Below are 18,385 nucleotides of genomic sequence, written 5' to 3' on the forward strand. Positions count from 1 at the left end.
AGACTCAAAATGGATGAAGGACCTCAATGTGAGAAAGGAATCCATCAAAATCCTTGAGGAGAACACAGGCAGCAACCTCTTCAACCTCAGCCACAGCAACATCTTCCTAGGAACATCGCCAAAGGCAAGGGAAGCAAGGACAAAAATGAACCATTGGGATTTCATCAAGATCAAAAGCTTTTGCACAGCAAAGGAAACAGTTAACAAAATCAAAAGACAACTGACAGAATGAGAGAAGATATTTGCAAACGACATATCAGATAAAGGACTAGTGTCCAAAATCTACAAAGAACTTAGCAAACTCAACACCCAAAGAACAAATAATTCAATCAAAAAATGGGCAGAGGACATGAACAGACATTTCTTCAAAGAAGACATCCAGATGGCCAATAGATACATGAAAAAGTGCTCCATATCACTTGGCATCAGGGAAATACAAATCAAAACCACAATGAGATATCATCTCACACCAGTCTGAATGGCTAAAATCAACAAGTCAGGAAGTGACAGATGCTGGCGAGGATGCGGAGAAAGGGGAACCCTCCTACACTGTTGGTGGGATGCAAACTGGTGCAACCACTCTGGAAAACAGATGGAGTTTCCTCAAAATGTTGAAAATAGAACTCCCCGGGGGCACCTGGGTGGCTCGGTGGGTTGAGCCTCTGCCTTCGGCTCGGGTCGTGATTCCAGGGTCCTGGGATCGAGTCCTGCATCAGGCTCTCTGGTCGACCCGGAGCCTGCTTCCTCCTCTCTCTCTGCCTGCGTCTCTGCCTACGTGTGATCTCTCTCTGTCAAATAAATGAATAAAAATCTTAAAAAAAAAAAAAAAAAAAAGAAAATAGAACTCCCCTATGATCCAGCAATTGCACTACTGGGTATTTACCCTAAAGATACAAACATAGTGATCTGAAGGGGCATGTGCACCTGAATGTTTATAGCAGCAATGTCCACAATAGCCAAACTATGGAAAGAACCTAGATGTCCATCAACAGATGAATGGATCAAGAAGATGTGGTATATATGCACAATGGAATACTACACAGCCATCAAAAGAAATGAAATCTTGCCATTTGCCACAACGTGGATGGAACTAGAGCGTATCATGCTTAGTGAAATAAGTCAAGGGAAGAAAGACAACTATCATATGATCTCCCTGATACGAGGAAGTGGTGATGTAACATGGGGGCTTGAGTGGGTAGGAGAAGAATAAATGAAACAAGATGGGATTGGGAGGGAGACAAACCATAAGTGACTCTTAATCTCACAAAACAAACTGAGGGTTGCTGGGGGGAATGGGGTTGGGAGAAGGGGGGTGGGGTTATGGACATTGGGGAGGGTATGTGCTTTGGTGAGTGCTGTGAAGTGTGTAAACCTGGCGATTCACAGACCTGTACCTCTGGGGATAAAAATATATGTTTTTAAAAAATAAAAAATTAAAAACCAGAAATAAAAAACAGAAAGAAAAAGAATTTGGATTTACAAAACATATCCTCATGGGTACATTTATTTGGTTTTTAAAATAGCTTAATAAAAGAAAAATATTCTCTCCCTTAGTATGAATGTATTTATACTTCATTTTTATTAAATTTCACTACAGGAGTTACTCTACTTAGGTCAGGATATGCCTTTAATATTTTAGCAAGATTCTAAGTATATTATTTATGAAATTTTCCTAAGAAACCCACTTTCGTTCATTAGAGATAAGTCCAAAAGTGATTACTTTGGGTAGGCCATGAATTCTTATTATCTTAACAAGTTTTCCTTGAAATGATACACTTTGAGTCTCATGATGTATATAATATAGACACACCACATATACTTGCAAATATTAGTTCCAAATTAAACTCTGAATCCCTAATTTAAAACAGTACTATATGAGCTAACAGTTACTAGAAACAGTTTAGTAGTACTTTTTAAAAAAATTCATTCTAGCCTGTTATGTGTGAGATATATGCAGTCAATTGCTAAACCTTTTTTTTCCAATGTACATATCAAAGAATAAGATTTATCCCCTAAGTTCTGATTCTATAAATCTAAGTTCATGCAGACTGCTATGTAAGGTCACATGGTAGAAAAATATTTTATGAATGCTTAATATCAGTGGAAACCAAAAATAAAATTCACATGTAGTTCTATTTAAAAAACATTTTGACCTAATTTATGGATAACTTTAGTTAACAATATTTTTAAGTTAAATTCCTAAGTGCTGCAGTGAAAGTAAGATCAGAGAAAGTTCAGCAAGAGTAGTACGGTTGGTCTACATTGGGTTAGATATAATTTATCTGTAATAGTATCTCCCAAAGTATGCACCTTGAAACACACTACATTACACTGTTGAAAAGGTTCAGAAAACATTGCGAATTTGATTCCTCTCTTGGATATTGGCATTGTACAAACTCCTGGAAGTTTTGCAGTTAAAAATATTTTTTTAGGTTATTTAATCTATCATTTCTCAAGTTTTTCAGTATCTTAGTATAATTAGGGTCATTGGATACAAGATTGGAAAACCTTGATCTACAATGATAGGCAAGAGGGAATTAAAACAAGTAGATGGTACCAAAATCATTTGTATTAGATTTTGGATTATAGGTGATTTTATCAGCTTTTCTTTTTGAAAACTATTTTTTAAAAGGATACATTAAAAAGATAATTGTCTCTAGGCAAGGCAACTAGACTAAAAGCAAACAGAAAAAGACACGGGTACTCAGGGTTTACTTAAGGTTTTATACAATGTTAGACACTGGTCTGAAATGAGAACTGGCCATGCATATTTAATCCTTCTCTAAGATCACCTCTAAAGCATAAAGAAAGACAGTAAGAAAAGAACAAGTAAATCATTTATTAAAAAGCTGACAGCCAGCATACTCACACTGCCCATTCTAGCTTCTCATTCTTAATAGAGTTGTACAGAGCCTGTAAAGAGAGAAAACAAGATGGAATTATTCTTTTCATTCTGTTCAATATTTTTATTTATTTTTTAAAAGATTTTATTTATTTATTTGACAGAGAGAGAGAGATCACAAGTAGGTAGGGAGGCAGGTGGGGGCGGGGGGGGTAGGTTCCCTGCTGAGCAGGGAGCCTGATGCAGGGCTCGAACCCAGGACCCTGATGAGATCATGACCCAAGCCTAAGGCCCGAGGCTTTAACCCACTGAGCCACCCAGGTGCCCCTCTGTTCAATATTTTTAATTCAGCAAATGACCAAAGCCAAAAGGCTAGACTGAGTTAGCAACCAATTCCTAAGCCCCTCGTTAGTCACCCTGTTACTCTGAAAGATAAGGAACACACAGGTGAAGCAAATAAGCATAGGGTAAACAGCATTTGGTGAAACAGATTTTGCACAAAGTAAAAAATGGCATTTATATAAGTAAGATACACAATACTGTGTTACATTTTACCACAATAAAATATTAGGATATGATTAAAATTAGACCATGTACTCTATTTTTCTTATTCAAAATATGGTCTTATATTTTCACTAGTTTGGGTACTGAAGTATGCCAACTTTTTTCATTGATGTAATAAATTTAACTGTTTTCATAAGATTTTAATGAACAAGATACATGTGAGAGGGACTGAACCTAGGGTATGGAAAAGTGTCTCAGAATAATTTCAGAGTTTCTATACCAATGACTTATGGAGTTTTTATCAGTCTAACTTCATAATTGTGCTTTACATTGGTAAGTGTTACCCTGGTAGGCTTGAAGTGGTGGAGAGGGAAGACAGAAAACTTCTTTAGAGCTTTGGTAATGATAATGACAGTCAGCCTGATTCTCTCTGATTCTCCCAGATAAGATCAGCTCCTTGTAATCAAGTTGTTCCACTATGACAACCACCCAAGAAAATGTTACTCCCATCTGTGCTTTCTTAATTTTGCATAAGATGTAAAAGAAAACACAAACGTATCTCTAAGCTATAAAACCAACACAACACATACTGAAGAAAAGGATATGTGCATCTTAACATTATAATGATGTTGGAATGTTTTCCTTCAAAGAAGGACTTGGAGAAATTCAAGTCACCAAAGATTCAGTACAAATATATTTAGGTTACTGATTTTATATTACTTAAGATTTAATTCATGTACCCTTAGCCAGTATTTTCACAAACTCTGTGGGAATTCTGCAGGGTGGCTATAAGAGTAAGTTTAACCCAGTGAGCCACCCAGGGGCCCCTACAATAGTAAATTTAAATACCAGATAATTATGAAACGAATAAAAATTAGGAGGCATTTCATAATTAACAGGACATGGTAAAATGTATCCTCAAATACAAAAACTGATAGAACATCAAATTAAAATAAGGGGTAAACTGAGGCACAAAGACCATGCTGTAAATTAAATGTTCTTTTTGAGGAACTCAGATTTACTGAAGAACTACAACAACCTATTGTTTAAATGTCTCATGAGGCTGCACTTATTTAGAAGTGCAGAGAGAGCAGACGTCTAACAAGCCTCGGGAGACTCTTGCTGGATAAATGTCTTTTTAATGGGCTCCATGACTTGTATGAGCATTTTAAACCCACAAGTAACAGTTAAGTGAGAAACTGCAGTTGAAAAGAGATCATTAAAGGTTCTTTATATACTACCATACTCAAAATCACCTAGAATAATTTAGTGATGTAGTAAAATTTTAAAAATGTATTCATAAAGTAGATATACTTGACAGTGATAGCTAAGCATCTAAATATTTTCTAATACATTCAATTCTGTCCTAGAACAAGTTTTTTCAAATTTTTTTGCCTATGAGAATATTTTGCTTAACAAGGTACTGAGTTCCAAAATAGAAAATTCTTGTTCAGATGCATATCATGCAATAAAAAACTTTTATAAAGTATATAAAAGTAAAAGTATATAAAAGTATATAAAAAAGTACATAAAAGTAAAAGTAAATAAAAGTATTCTGTAAAATTCAACAAACTTGCCATATTGTAATCCTCTCCCAATGTATATATTATAACATGACAAATCTAAAAAGTAGATGTTATCCTTATCGTTTTCAATTGCAAAATTACAAAGGGATTTTCTTGAATCTTTCTGGTGCTTTATAATGACACACTGTTTTTCTTTAAAAAAAAAAAAAGGAAAATGGGTTTTGGAAATGCAACTAAAACTTATATATCCTTCATCACAATTTCCTATCCTTCTATCCACTCAGCATAGTTAAGAACTGATTCGTCTTTAAGCCCACAGTCATCCCTTTCATTCCCATCCATGCTCTATCACATCAAAAAGTCTTATTATTAGTAGTATCTTCAACTTCTTTATTCCACTGCCTCTCTGTTGTACCTAAAAAAGAAACACTGAAACTCTTGAACAATCCTACTACTCTGCCTTCTCCACATTTATATCCCCTGTATTAGTTAAGGTTTCTTTAGTATATCAAATACAAATACCTAACTCTAGCTATCTTACGCATAAAGGGGCACCTAACAGTTTATGCAGCCAAATCATAAAAACATGAATGGAGCTGGCCTCAGGGACACAGGCACTTAAAACTCTCCTCCTTGCTTCTCAACTATTCTCCTCTTTCCATCCCAAACATCTCCACTCCTTGTTCCTTTACTACACAAGAAATATTTCTATAACAAGCAATATCCATTACACCATTTGTCTCTCAACAAGAGAAAACAATTCCTTTCCCTAACTCCAATTTGAAAAGATTCTAATTGGTGTGATTTAGATTTAAATTCAAATAGTAAATAGCCATTAAGTTTCTTTTTTAAAAATAGAGGTATAATTGTCATATAACATTAGATTAGTTTTAGGTACACAATATAATGGTTCAATATCTGTACTAAGTTCCTTTTTAAGCAACAATTTTAACTAAAATTTTTTTCTCACTTTCTAAAACTGTAAACAGATCCCCTAACATAATAAAGGCCATATATGACAAGTGCACAACTAACATACTACTCAGCAGTGAAAAGGCTCAAAACTTTTCCTCAAGTCACGAACAAGACAAAGATACTTAAACTTGCCACTTTTATTGACCACAGTACAAGTCCCAGCTAGAGCAATTAGGTAAGAAAAAGAAATAAAAGGCATTCAAGTTGGGGAAATAAAAAAGTAAGTAAAATGATCATTATTTGCAGATGACATGGTATTACATATAAAAAACCCTGAAGACTCCATCAATAAAAGTACTGGATCTAATAAAAGAGTTCAATAAAGCTGCAGTATACAAAGTCAATATATGAAAATCTGTAGTGTTTCTAACACTAATAACAAAGAATCAGAAAGAGAAATTAAAATAATTCGACTTTATAATTACATCAAAAAGAATATAATACCTAGGAGAATAAATTTCACCAAGAAGGTAAAAGACCTATATAGTGAAAACTGTAAGATATTAATGAAAGAAACTATAGAAGATACAAATAAATGTTAAGGTATTATGTGTTCAGGGACTGGAAGAATACCATTAAAATGTCCATTGTATCCAAAGCAGTCTTCCACTTTAGTGCAATCCAAATAAAAATTCCAATGGCATTTTTTAATAAATAGAACAAACAATTCTAAAAGATGGAAAGAACCGCAAAAGACCTCAAACAGCCAAAACAATCTTGAGAAAGAAGAACAAAGTTGGAGGCATCATACTCTCTGATTTCAAACTATATTACAAAGCTACAATAACTAAGCAGCACGATCCTGGCATGAAAACAGATTTCACAGATCAATGGAATAGAAAGCCCAGGAAAAAATCCACATATATATGATCTATTAATTTATGACAAAGAAGCCAAGAATCTGAAATGGAGAAAGTACAGTCTCATCAATAAATTGTGTTGGGAAAATTGGACTGCTACATGCCAAGGAATGAAACTGGACCACTATCTTATACCATTCATAAATTTTAACACAAAAAGGATTACAAACTTGAATGTAAGGCCTAAAATCATAAAATTCCTAGAAGAAGACATAGAGGGTAAGTTCTTTTATGCCAGTATTGGTAATGATGGTTTTGCCTTTGCAAAGGAGCAAAGAGTTGCAATTAGTTAAGTGGGACTGTATCAAACTAAAAAGCTTCTGCAGAGCAAAGGAATCATCAACAAAATAAAAAGGCAACCTACTGAATGGGAAGAAAATATTTGCAAATCATATCTGTGATTAGGGTTTAATATGTAAAATATAATATACATAACTCAACAGCAGAAAAAAAATCCAATTAAAATATGGGCAGAGGATCTAAATAGGCATTTTTCCAAAGAGGACCTGAATAGATATCCCCCTACCAAAGAGATGGCCAGCTGGTACATGAAAAGATGCTCAACAGCACTAATCATCAGGGAAATGTAAATAAAAACCACAATGAATTATCACCTCACACCTGTTAAAATGGCTAGTATCAAAAAGACAAGAGAGAACAAATGCTGGCAAGGATGCAGAGTAAAAGGAACCCTAGTGCACTGTTGATGGGAATGTATATTGGTGCAGTCACTATGGAGAACATCAGAGAGGTTCCTCAAAAAAATTAAAACTAGAGATATCATATGATCCTGTAATTCCAGTTCCTGGCATTTATCCAAAGAAAATAAAAAGTACTAATTCAAAAAGATATACACAGTCCCATGATTACTGCAGCATTATTTACAATCACTAAGATACGGAAACAACCTAGGTATCCACTGACAGATGAATGGATAAGGTGTGGCATATATATGATGGAATATTATTCAGCCATTAAAGAGTGAAATCTTGCTATCTGATACAATATGGATGGACCTCGAGGGCATTATGCTAGATGAAACAAGTCAAACAGAGAAGGGCAAATACTGTATGATATCACATATATGTGGAATCTAAAACAAAAACAACAAACCAAAAATGGAAGTTTGTAGATACATAGAATAGACTGATGGTTGCCAGATTGAGAGGTGAATAAAATGGGTGAAGGGGTCAAAAGGTACTAACTTCCAGTTACAAAAGTAAGTTATGGGGATGTAATGTGCAGCATGGTGAATATAGTTCATACTCTACTGCATATTTGAAAATTGTTAAGAGAGTGGATTAAGTTAAAATTCACCATCACAAGGAAAAAAAATGTTCTATAAGTATGTAAGGTGATCATTTTATAAAATATAGAAATATCAAATCATTATGTTGTACACCTAAAACTTATCACAGACAACATGAATTGATGGTAGTTCAAATTATCTTCAACATCACTGAATCTTCATAAACTGTTTCAAATGGCATAGGTCACATAATTCATATTTATTATATCACTCTATTGTACAATAACTACAAATATTTTATCATAACATTTGCTAATATGTCAGAGGAAATTTTTTTTTTAAGATTTTATTTATTTATTTGACAGACAGAGATCACAAGCAGGCAGAGAGGCAGGCAGAGAGAGAGAGAGAGAGGAGGAAGTAGGCTCTCTGCTGAGCAGAGAGCCCAATGCGGGGCTCGATCCCAGGACCCTGAGATCACGACCTGAGCCGAAGGCAGAGGCTTAACCCACTGAGCCAGCCAGGCGCCCTGTCAGAGGAAATTTTTAAGTAACTTTTTAAAACTATTTTTTGTAACTACTGATAATTTTTTTCTATAATAGTATAATATACAGTATAAGTATACAAAATAGTATAGTTTCTTCTTCACTACCAGAACACGTTAATTCCTATGTAACATCAATAGTACAGTAAACAGTTGCAACACTTGTAACAATATAGTCTAAACAAATCTCTTAAAACTATTCACTCATTCATTCATATATTCAGTCAAATATTTACTGAATCTCTACTACCTATCAGGTTGTCAGGTATTAATATAGGCACTGAAAGTTCAGTGGTGAAAAACACAAGCAAAGAACTTAGATATAGTGGGATGGAAACAGACAATAAAGGAATAAGAAAACACAAACAGCATTTTGTGTTGATTCAGTCATTTTCTGGTACACTTCTAGATAATTACCGTAAGATATTAATATAAGGTAAGTTAAAAGACTAGCTTTCAACAGGATGGACAAGAAAACTTTTATGCAAGGAAATTTAATGAGTGACAAAGAGCAGCTTCACAAAGATAAAGGGAAGATTGGTAAGCAGCTCCTTGGTGTAATGAGCATGGTGAGTCTGAAGGCCTGTTGCAAGGGCAAATAGGTAGACAGGTCACATAGGGTTTTTTGACCAGATGTGCTGAGCAATCATGGAGGAGAGACCTGCTCTAGTTCATGTTCTTACAGGTCACCCTGGTTTCTGTGTGGAGAAAGAACTAGAAGAGAGCAAGGGAAGTAGCAGAAAGACTGGTGGGGTCTGGATAGAGATGATGTGACCTGGACTGAGGTAATGGCAGTGGCAGATCTGAGATGTATCAGGCTATCTTCCTAAATTATGGGAGAAGGGTGGCCCATTTTTACATGCCTCAAGCACAAATAAAAAATTGGATAAGACAGTTTTAACAATAGAACCAGAGATATACTGTCACCCATTAGTATTTAAAGTCATTTAAACTAAAAATGAAGTAGATACATTACAATATATTGTTAAAAGAATAAAGGTATAAAGCAGTGTACATGTATATAAATATAAATATATAAACATAATGTTTACACAGAACCTTTCTGAAATACAGAAGAAACCGCTGATGGTGATTGCCTCTGGAGAGGGCGACTGGGGAAATGGGGACAGAGAGAGAATTTTCAATGTATAACCTACACTATTTGAATGTTTACCATAGCATGTATGCATCATCTCAACTGAAAACTAGATGATAATAAATTTTAAACTTCTTGCACATGTAATCAAGTCTACTGCCCTTTTGTCTTCACAGTGCCTCATAAATTGTCTCAACCACAGCAAACGTTTAAAAAAAAAAAAGTTGAGAAGACAAAGACCTCAATGCTGATAATCCTAATACAGCAATTATGATAGGAATCAGTAAATGTAGAAAAAAGAACAATGAACTAGAAATCAGTAGACTCCTACCAAACCTGCCTCTTGGATCACCTGTTAGGACTTTTGGCCACTAACACTAACCCTCTGCTTTCTTCCTCTGTAAAGACAGTAAAACACCTACCTCGCAGAATTGTGGAGATGATATGAAACCATTTGTACACTGGCTAAGTGACACATAAATAAAAAGAACTACTTTTCTTACATGCAGTCTACTTCTGCCCTCCTCAGATTTTATAGAACATTTGAATTTAGATATCTGAATCTATCCATTCCATGCCCCTTAGCCAATCAATATCCCATGGCAAACATACGCTGGGCATTGGGAGAATCACTTATTCTGAAACAAACAGGCAGTTTGGCATCACGGACAAATTATGACAACAAACTGAGATTTACTGAGTGGTTAACAAGTGCCAAGACCTGTTCCTAGGGTTATAAATAACCTACATCATCATTTACTCTTTATACCACTACCCAATTATTCCCATTTTACAGAGAAGGGAAATAGAGTGCATAGACTTTAAGTGCTATTAAGTGGCAGATCTCAAAATGGAATCATAGGCAGTTTGACTCTAAAGCCTTTATAATTTTTTCCTTGACCTTTGATTTCTTTAAAAAATATAGGCGTTCACTTCCTATTTCCACCTGTGTATCCGAACTAGCCTGGGCTATATAATTCTTCCTCCCCAAATTTTAAAACACAAGAGTACAAAGTTTCTGACCACTCAGACTAGTATACTCTTTACTCAAGGATCTTAGAATTTGGCACAGAACTCCAAATGAACGTCTAACAACATTTTAGTGCTAGAGCCCTATCTGTTTTAGGATGCCAGGTTAGATGTGTGACAACTGGAAGAAGGTCTTCTATATATTTGACATTTATTGAGTGCTACTGTGTACTGGACTGTGAACTGAGCACTTCTGTACATTATTTAACTTAACCCTCTACAAGTATTATTTATTCCATTGATCTTAAGGCTGGGAATAAGGTGGACTGTTACTTGCTGAATGCTGTAGGCTATCAGATCAAATTCAGGATGCCAAGTTAAATGTTAAGTTCAGATAAACAATGAATGACTTAAATATGTCCCCAAACTTGGCAGGAGAGATATTTATGCTAAATATTATAATTTATCTGCATTTCACATTTAGCTGGGTTTTCTGTATTTTTATTTGCTAAATCTGGCAAGCTTATTCCAGTGACGGAGTTATTAATAAGTGGCAAAACTGGAACTCAAACATAAGACTGACTCCAGAACCCATATTTTTATTCACTACTTTACACTTTCTTCTTTGTCCTTCCCTAAATGACCTTGCCATGACCCTGTCAAAACACTCTTAAGAAGCAGTACGGATTCCAGGCAGAAGAGGTACTCTCATTAAGTGAGAGTCTCATGAAAGATAGAAAGACTGCAACATATATTTTATAAGTACCCTCCATGTTTCAAATCAATGTGGGCATTAAAAACTAGTATACAAAAACATTATATAGCTGTAACTTAATATAGCAATCTTTAGAGCCAGACAGCTTGGGAAAAGTTAATGTAGCTATGTTCTTAGTGAATCACCACATTCTTCCATGTGAGTTACGATGAACATCCAAAATATTCTTCAGCAAATGTCTAACTATCCACTGACCTGATTCAGACTATTCATGATTTTCAGACTCATCGCATTTATAATTATCTCGATTTTGCTTTTAATTCTTATAACTTAATCCTCTTGCAGTATAACTTATTTATCAAAAACTTGTTTGGATTTAGATAGCTAAGCCATTCTTCTGAAGAAATATACCAATAACTTCAATTATTGAATTCAGTAACTGAAGTATACTTGCTATAATCAGTTGTTAGACCTTCCTGTGGGTAAACCTTACTTGTTAAGAACTGCCAGGCTTGTACCATAATAAAGATGCTTCATAATTTTAGAACATAAGGAAAACAAATTCTAAGTGTCTTTATAAAATGCATTCAGTATTGTTTAAATACCTAAGAAAGTGGATCAACTATTTAATGATTATGGATATGATGGCAAAGTTAATGTGTGCTGTTAAAAAACTGGTAGGTAACATGCAGATTTTTTTTTTACAAAAGGCTTGTAAAAAATGATCATTAGGGGACTCTGACATTTAGGGAGAACACCAGGCATGGCATTTGTTTTGTCATTTCCATGGACTAGACAAAGCAAGGAAAGACAAACCAAATGGAACTAGATTTCATCTAAAACAATCAATACAGCCAAATTAAATGATCTAATCTAGTGACTACCAGGTTTTTGGATTTCATAAACAGGAAAATATTCTGAAGAGGTTTTGGGAACCCACATGGAACTGCCAAGTTTTAAATTCTGCCAAGTGAGGAAACAAATTTTTAAAAACAAACCAAAGCACAACACTATCTACTACCATCATCATTCCATAAAAATAAGTAACAAGGACAATCTCAAATAAAGGAATGTTTCCCAAGAGAGGACCAGTCTTTCATGACCATTTTTACTACACACAGAAAATTCTGACAGTAAACAGCAGCAGAACACAAGCTAGCCCCATAACTGCTAAAATGTAGTGTCTTAGAAAAGATAAAACTTTTAAAAAAGTAGTTTATGTTTTTCGGTATTTGCTAAACAACAAGTTAAGATACACAAACCAATTTATTCTTTGAATTTTTATGCTTTCCTAAATTTTTAAAAATTTTAACTTTTTAATTCCAGTTAATTAACATAATTATTCCAGTCGTGTTGCATTAGTTTCGGGTGTAAAATATAGTTTGAACAATCCATACATCACTAGTACTCAACACAATGAGTGCACAACCTTAATCCCCATCACGTATTTAACCCATCCCACCACCCTCTGGTAATCATCAGTTTGTTCTCTGTAATTAAGAATCAGTTTCTTAATTCCTCTTGCTCTTTCTCTTTTTCCCTTTGTTCATTTGTTTTGTTTATCAGTGAAATCATATGGTATTTATCTTTCTCTGATTTATTTTACTTAGAATTATACACTCTATTTCCATTTATATCGTTGCAAATGGCAAGATTTAATTCTTTTTTAGGGCGAATAACATTCCACTGTATGTGTGTGGGTGTGTATACCACAGCTTCTTGAACATCAGTAGATGGACACTTGGGCTACTTCCTTATCTTCCCTATCATAAATAATGCTGCTACAAACATAGGGGTGCATGTACTCCTTTGTGTTAGTGTTTTCTTATTCTTTGGGTAAATAGCCAGTAGTGGGACTGCTGGATCAAAGGGCAGATCTATTTTTAACTTTTCAAGAAATGTCCATACTGTCTTCCAGAGTGGCTGCACCAGTTTGCATTCCAAACAACACTGCACGAACATTCGTTTTTCTCCACATCCTCACCAACATCTGTTGTTTCCTATGTGGTTGATTTTAGCCATTCTGACAGGTGTGAGGTGGTATCTCGTTGTAGTTTTCCATGTGCATTTCGCTGAGGATTAGTGACGTTAAGCATCTTTCCATGTATCTGTTAGGCTGTTCAGGTCTTCTGCCCATTTTTAAATAGATTACTTGTTTCTCAGGTGTTGAGTTATATAAGTTCTTTATATTTTGGATACTAACCTTTTATCAGATATGTCATTTGCAAATATCTTTTCCCATTCCATAGGCTGCTTTCCAGTTTTGTCGACCACTGCTCAGAAGCTATTATTTTGATGTAGCTCTAATACTTTATTTTTGCTTTTGTTTCCCTTGGCTCAGAAAACATATCTAGAAAGAAGTTGCTATGGCCAATGTCAAAGAGGTTACTTCCTGTGTTCTCTTCTGGGATGTTCATGGTTTCAGGTCACTCATGGTTTCAGGTCACACATTTAAGTCTTTAGCCCATTTTAAATTTATTGTTGTGTATGGAGTAAGAAAGAGGTCCAATTTCTTTCTTTTGTATGTAGCTGTCCAGTTTTCTCAACACCATTTGTTAAAGAGACTTTTTCCCACTGGCTACTCTTTCCTGTGCTGTCAAAGATTAACTGACCATATAGTTTTAGGTTTATTTCTGGGTTTTCTATTCTGTTCCATTAATCTAGGTGTATAAGTCCAGAATTGGAATGCTATTAGCTTTGCTTTTTTTTTTTTTTCCAAGACTCTTTTGGCTATTTGAGGTCCTTGGTGGTTCCACACAAATTTTATGATTCTTTGTTCTAGTTCTGTGAAAAATGCTCTTGGTATTTTCATAAAGATTGCATTAAATCTGCAGATTGCTGTGGGCAGTATAAACATTTTAACAATTATTTGTTCTTCTGATTCATCAGCACGGAATACCTTTTCATTTTTTTGCATTGTCTTGAATTTCTTTCAGAGTATAGATCTTTTACCTCTTTGGTTAGGTTAGGTTTATTCCTAGGTGCTTTTGGCACAACTGTAAATGGGATCGTTTTCTTAATTTCGTTTTCTGCTACTTCATTATTAGTGCAGAGAAAGGCAACATATCTCTATATGTTAATTTTGTACCCTGTGACTACTTAATTTGTATATCGATTCTAGAAGAGAATCTTCTAGAGTCCTTTGGGACTCTGGTAGAGTCCTTTGGGTTTTCTATCTAGAGTATGATGTTAACTGTAAATACCAAGTTTTACTTCTTCCTTACCAACTTGAATGCCTTTTCTTTCTTTTTGTTGTCTGATTGCTGTGGCTAGAACTTTTAGTATAATGTTGAATAAAATTGGTAAGAGTGGACATTCTTGTCTTGTTTCTTAGGGGAAATCTCTTAGTTTATCTCCATTTAGGATGATGCTGGCTGTGGGGTTTCATATCAGGCTTTTACTATGTTGAGATATGCTCCTCTATCCCTACTTTGTTGAGGGATTTTATCATGAATGAATGTTGTACTTTGTCAAATGCTTTTATGCAGATATTTAAACAATCATGTGGTTCTTAGCCTTTCTCTTAGTGAAGTGATGTACCATGTTTGCGAACAGTGAACCACACCTGCGACCCAGGAATAAATCCAACGTGATTGTGGTGAATGATCTTTTAAATATATTGTTGAATTTGGTTTGCTAGTATTCTGCTGAGGATTTCTGCATCTATTTATATCAGGCATACTGGCCTGTACTTCTCTTTTTTAGTGGTATCTTTATCTGGTTTTGCTAGTGGGATAATGCTGGCTTCATAGAATTTGGATGTTTTCCATCCTTTTCTATTTTTTGAAATAGTTTCAGAAGACTAGATATTAAATCTTCTTTAAATGTTTGGTAGAATTTGCCTATGAAGCCATCTGGTCCTAGATTTCTGTTTGTTGGCAATTTTTTGATTACTAACTCAGTTTCTTTGCTAATTATCAGTCTGTTCAAATTTTCTATTTCTTCTTGTTCAGTTTTGGTAATTTATACATTTCTAGAAATGTATCCATTTCTTCTAGGTCATTCAGTTTTTTGACATATAATTTTTATAATATTCTAATTATTTGTATTTCTGGGGTGTTGGTTGTTGTTTCTCCTCTCTTGTGATTTTATTATGTTAGTCTTTTCTCCTTCCTTCTTAATCTGGCTAGAGGTTTATCAATTTTATGATTCTTTAACCAGTTCCTTTGGTTACAGTTCCTTTGATCTGTCCTTTGACATTTTACTTTCTATTTCATTTGTTTCTGCTCTAATCTTTACTATTTCTTTCCTTATGCTAGTTTTAGGTTTTGTTTGTTCTTCTTTTTCTAGCTTCTTCAGGTACAAGGTTAGGCTGTTTATTTGAAACCGTTCTTTTTTTTTTTTTTTTAAGATTTTATTTATTTGACACACAGAGAGAGATCACAAGCAGACAGGGAGGCAAGCAGAGAGAGGGGGAAGCAGGCTCCCTGCTGAGCAGAGAACCTGATACGGGCCTCGATCCCAGGACACTGAGATCATGACCTGAGCTGAAGGCAGAGGCTTAATCCACTGAACCACCCAGGTAACCCCACCTTTCTTGCTTCTTGAGGTGGGCCTATATTTCTATAAAATTCCCTCTTGGAACAACTTTTACTGTATCCCATAGGTTCTGGACCGTGGTGTTTTCATTTTCATTTGTTTTCATGTGTTTTTAAATTGTTTATTGTTTATTTCCTGGATGTTTAGTAGCACATTATTTAACCTCCATGTATTTGTGGTCTTTCTAGATTTTTTTTCTTGTGTTTGAAATCTAATATCATAACCCTGGTGTCAGAAAACATATACAGCATGTCTTCCATCTTGAATTTGTTGAGGTTTGATTTGTGGGTTAATATGTTATCTATTCTAGCAAATGTTCCATGTGCACTTGAAAATAATGTGTATTCTGCTGCTTTAGGATGGAATGTTCTGAATATATCTGTTAAATCCACCTGTTTCAGTGCATCATTTAAAGCCATTGCATTGTTTTTTTCTTGATTTTGTTTAGATGATTTGTACTTTGATGTAAGTGGGGTGTTAAAGTCTCCTACTATTATATTATCAATTAGTTCCTTTATGTGTATTATTAGCTATTTTATGTATTTGGGTGCTCCAAATACATAAAATACATACAAATATTTATACACAACTGTATAAATATAAATATTTACAACTGTCGGGGCGCCTGGGTGGCTCAGTGGGTTGGGCCACTGCCTTCGGCTCGGGTCATGATCTCAGGGTCCTGGGATTGAGTCCCGCGTCGGGCTCTCTGCTCAGCGGGGAGCCTGCTTCCTCCTCTCTCTCTCTCTCTGCCTGCCTCTCTGCCTACTTGTGATGTCTCTCTGTCAAATAAATAAATAAATAAAATCTTAAAAAAAAAAAAATTTACAACTGTCGTATCATCTGTTGGATTGTCCTGTTACAATTATATAGTGTCCTACTTTGTCTCTTGTTACAGTCTTTGTTTTGAAGTCTATTTGGTCTATTATAAGTATTGCTACTCCAGTTTTCTTTTGATATCTATTTACATGAAAGATGTTTCTCCAACCCCTCACTTTTAATCTGCAGGTGTCCTTAAGATTGAAATGAGTCTTTTGTAAGCAGCATATAGATGGGTATTGTTTTTTTATCCACTGTCTTTGATTTGAGAATTTAGTGCATTTACATTCAAAGTAATTACTGATAGATATGTATTTACTGTTGTTTTATTATGTGTTTTGTGGTTGTTAATATTTTTTCTGATCCTTTTTTCTTTCTCTCTTTCACAGGTTGCTTATTTTCCTTAGTGATATATTTGTATCTCTTTCTCTTTATTCTTTGCATGTTTATTAGTGGGTTTTGATGTATGGTTATCATTAGGTTTGTATATAATCTCTTCTGCATATAGCAATCTATTTATAAAGTTGATGGTCGTTTAGGTTTGAACTCATCTTTACTCCACTCTGCAATTTAGGTTTATGTTTTTATACTTTATGTACTTTTATTCTGTGAGTTCCATGATTGATTTTTTACAGAAGTATCTATGTTATTTATTTATTTATTTACATTTAGTACTTATTATAAATAACTATATCATAAATTAGAGAAATAAATAAATATATTATAAAATATATAAATAAATATATTTAGTATTTATTTAAGGTTTATGTTTTTAATACTTTAGGTACTTTTATTCTGTGAGTTCCATGACTGATTTTTTACAGAGTATTTATTTTTACTGCTTTTGTGTGTCCTACCTTTATACTGTCACTTTATGTCTCCCCCTTTCACTCAAAGTCCCCTTTAATATTTCTTGCATGGCTGGATGGAAATAGAGTGTATTATGGATGTATAAGGAAAATAAGACAGTCAGAGAAAGACAAACACCATATGACTTCACTCATATGTGGAATCTTGGAAACAAAGCAGATGACCATAAGGAAAGGGACAAAAAAATTAAGTAAGATAAAAACAGAGAGGGAGGTAAACCATAAGAGATTCTATAGTTAAGGGAACAAACTGAGGTTTGCTGGAGGAGAGTTTGGTGGAGGGAATGGGCTAAATGGGTGATGGGTATTAAAGAGCATTTGTTGGGATGAGCAGTGATGAGCATATGTTAGTGATGAATCACTAAATTCTACTCCTGAAACCAATACGACACTATATGAACTATCTTAAATTTAAATAAAATAAAAAAAATATTTCTTGCATAGCTGATACACTGGTCACAAGCTCTTTTAGTTTTCATCTGTCTGGGAAACTCTCTATCTCTCCTTCTATTCTGTATGATAGCCTTGCTGGATAGAGTATTCTTGGCTGCAGATTTTTCCCATTTAGCACTTCAAATGTTAGGTCATTCCCTTCTGGCTTTTAAAGTTTCTCCTGAAAAATTCCCTGCTAGCCCAATGTGTTTTCCTTTATAGCTACTGTCTTCTTTTGACTTGCTGCTTTTAGAATTTTTTTTATCACTGTATTTTGCCAATTTGATTATAATATGTTTTGGTGCAGATCTGCTTTTGTTGATTTTGATGAGAGTTCTCTGTGCCTCCTGGATCTGGAGTCTGTTTCTCCTCCCTAAATGAAGGAAGTTTTCAGCTATTATTTCTTCAAATAAATTTCCTGCTCCTTTTTGTCTCTTTTTCCAGGA

The 18,385-nt window shown here is 34.6% G+C and overlaps 1 protein-coding gene across 5 annotated transcripts in view; it reads right to left on the reverse strand.

Annotated features, from left to right (window-relative positions):
• The window catches only part of PSD3 (pleckstrin and Sec7 domain containing 3), a 688,004-nt gene that overhangs the window by 234,627 nt on the left and 434,992 nt on the right, over positions 1-18,385 (reverse strand). For all 5 annotated transcript variants that reach the window (XM_044225254.1, XM_044225255.1, XM_044225257.1 and 2 more), the window contains one exon: positions 2,870-2,913. In XM_044225254.1, the coding sequence (XP_044081189.1) occupies positions 2,870-2,913 (44 nt within the window). The remainder of the gene's footprint in view (positions 1-2,869; positions 2,914-18,385) is intronic.

Source organism: Neovison vison, chromosome 11 (genome assembly GCF_020171115.1).
Source record: "Neovison vison isolate M4711 chromosome 11, ASM_NN_V1, whole genome shotgun sequence".
Lineage (NCBI taxonomy): Eukaryota > Metazoa > Chordata > Mammalia > Carnivora > Mustelidae > Neogale > Neogale vison.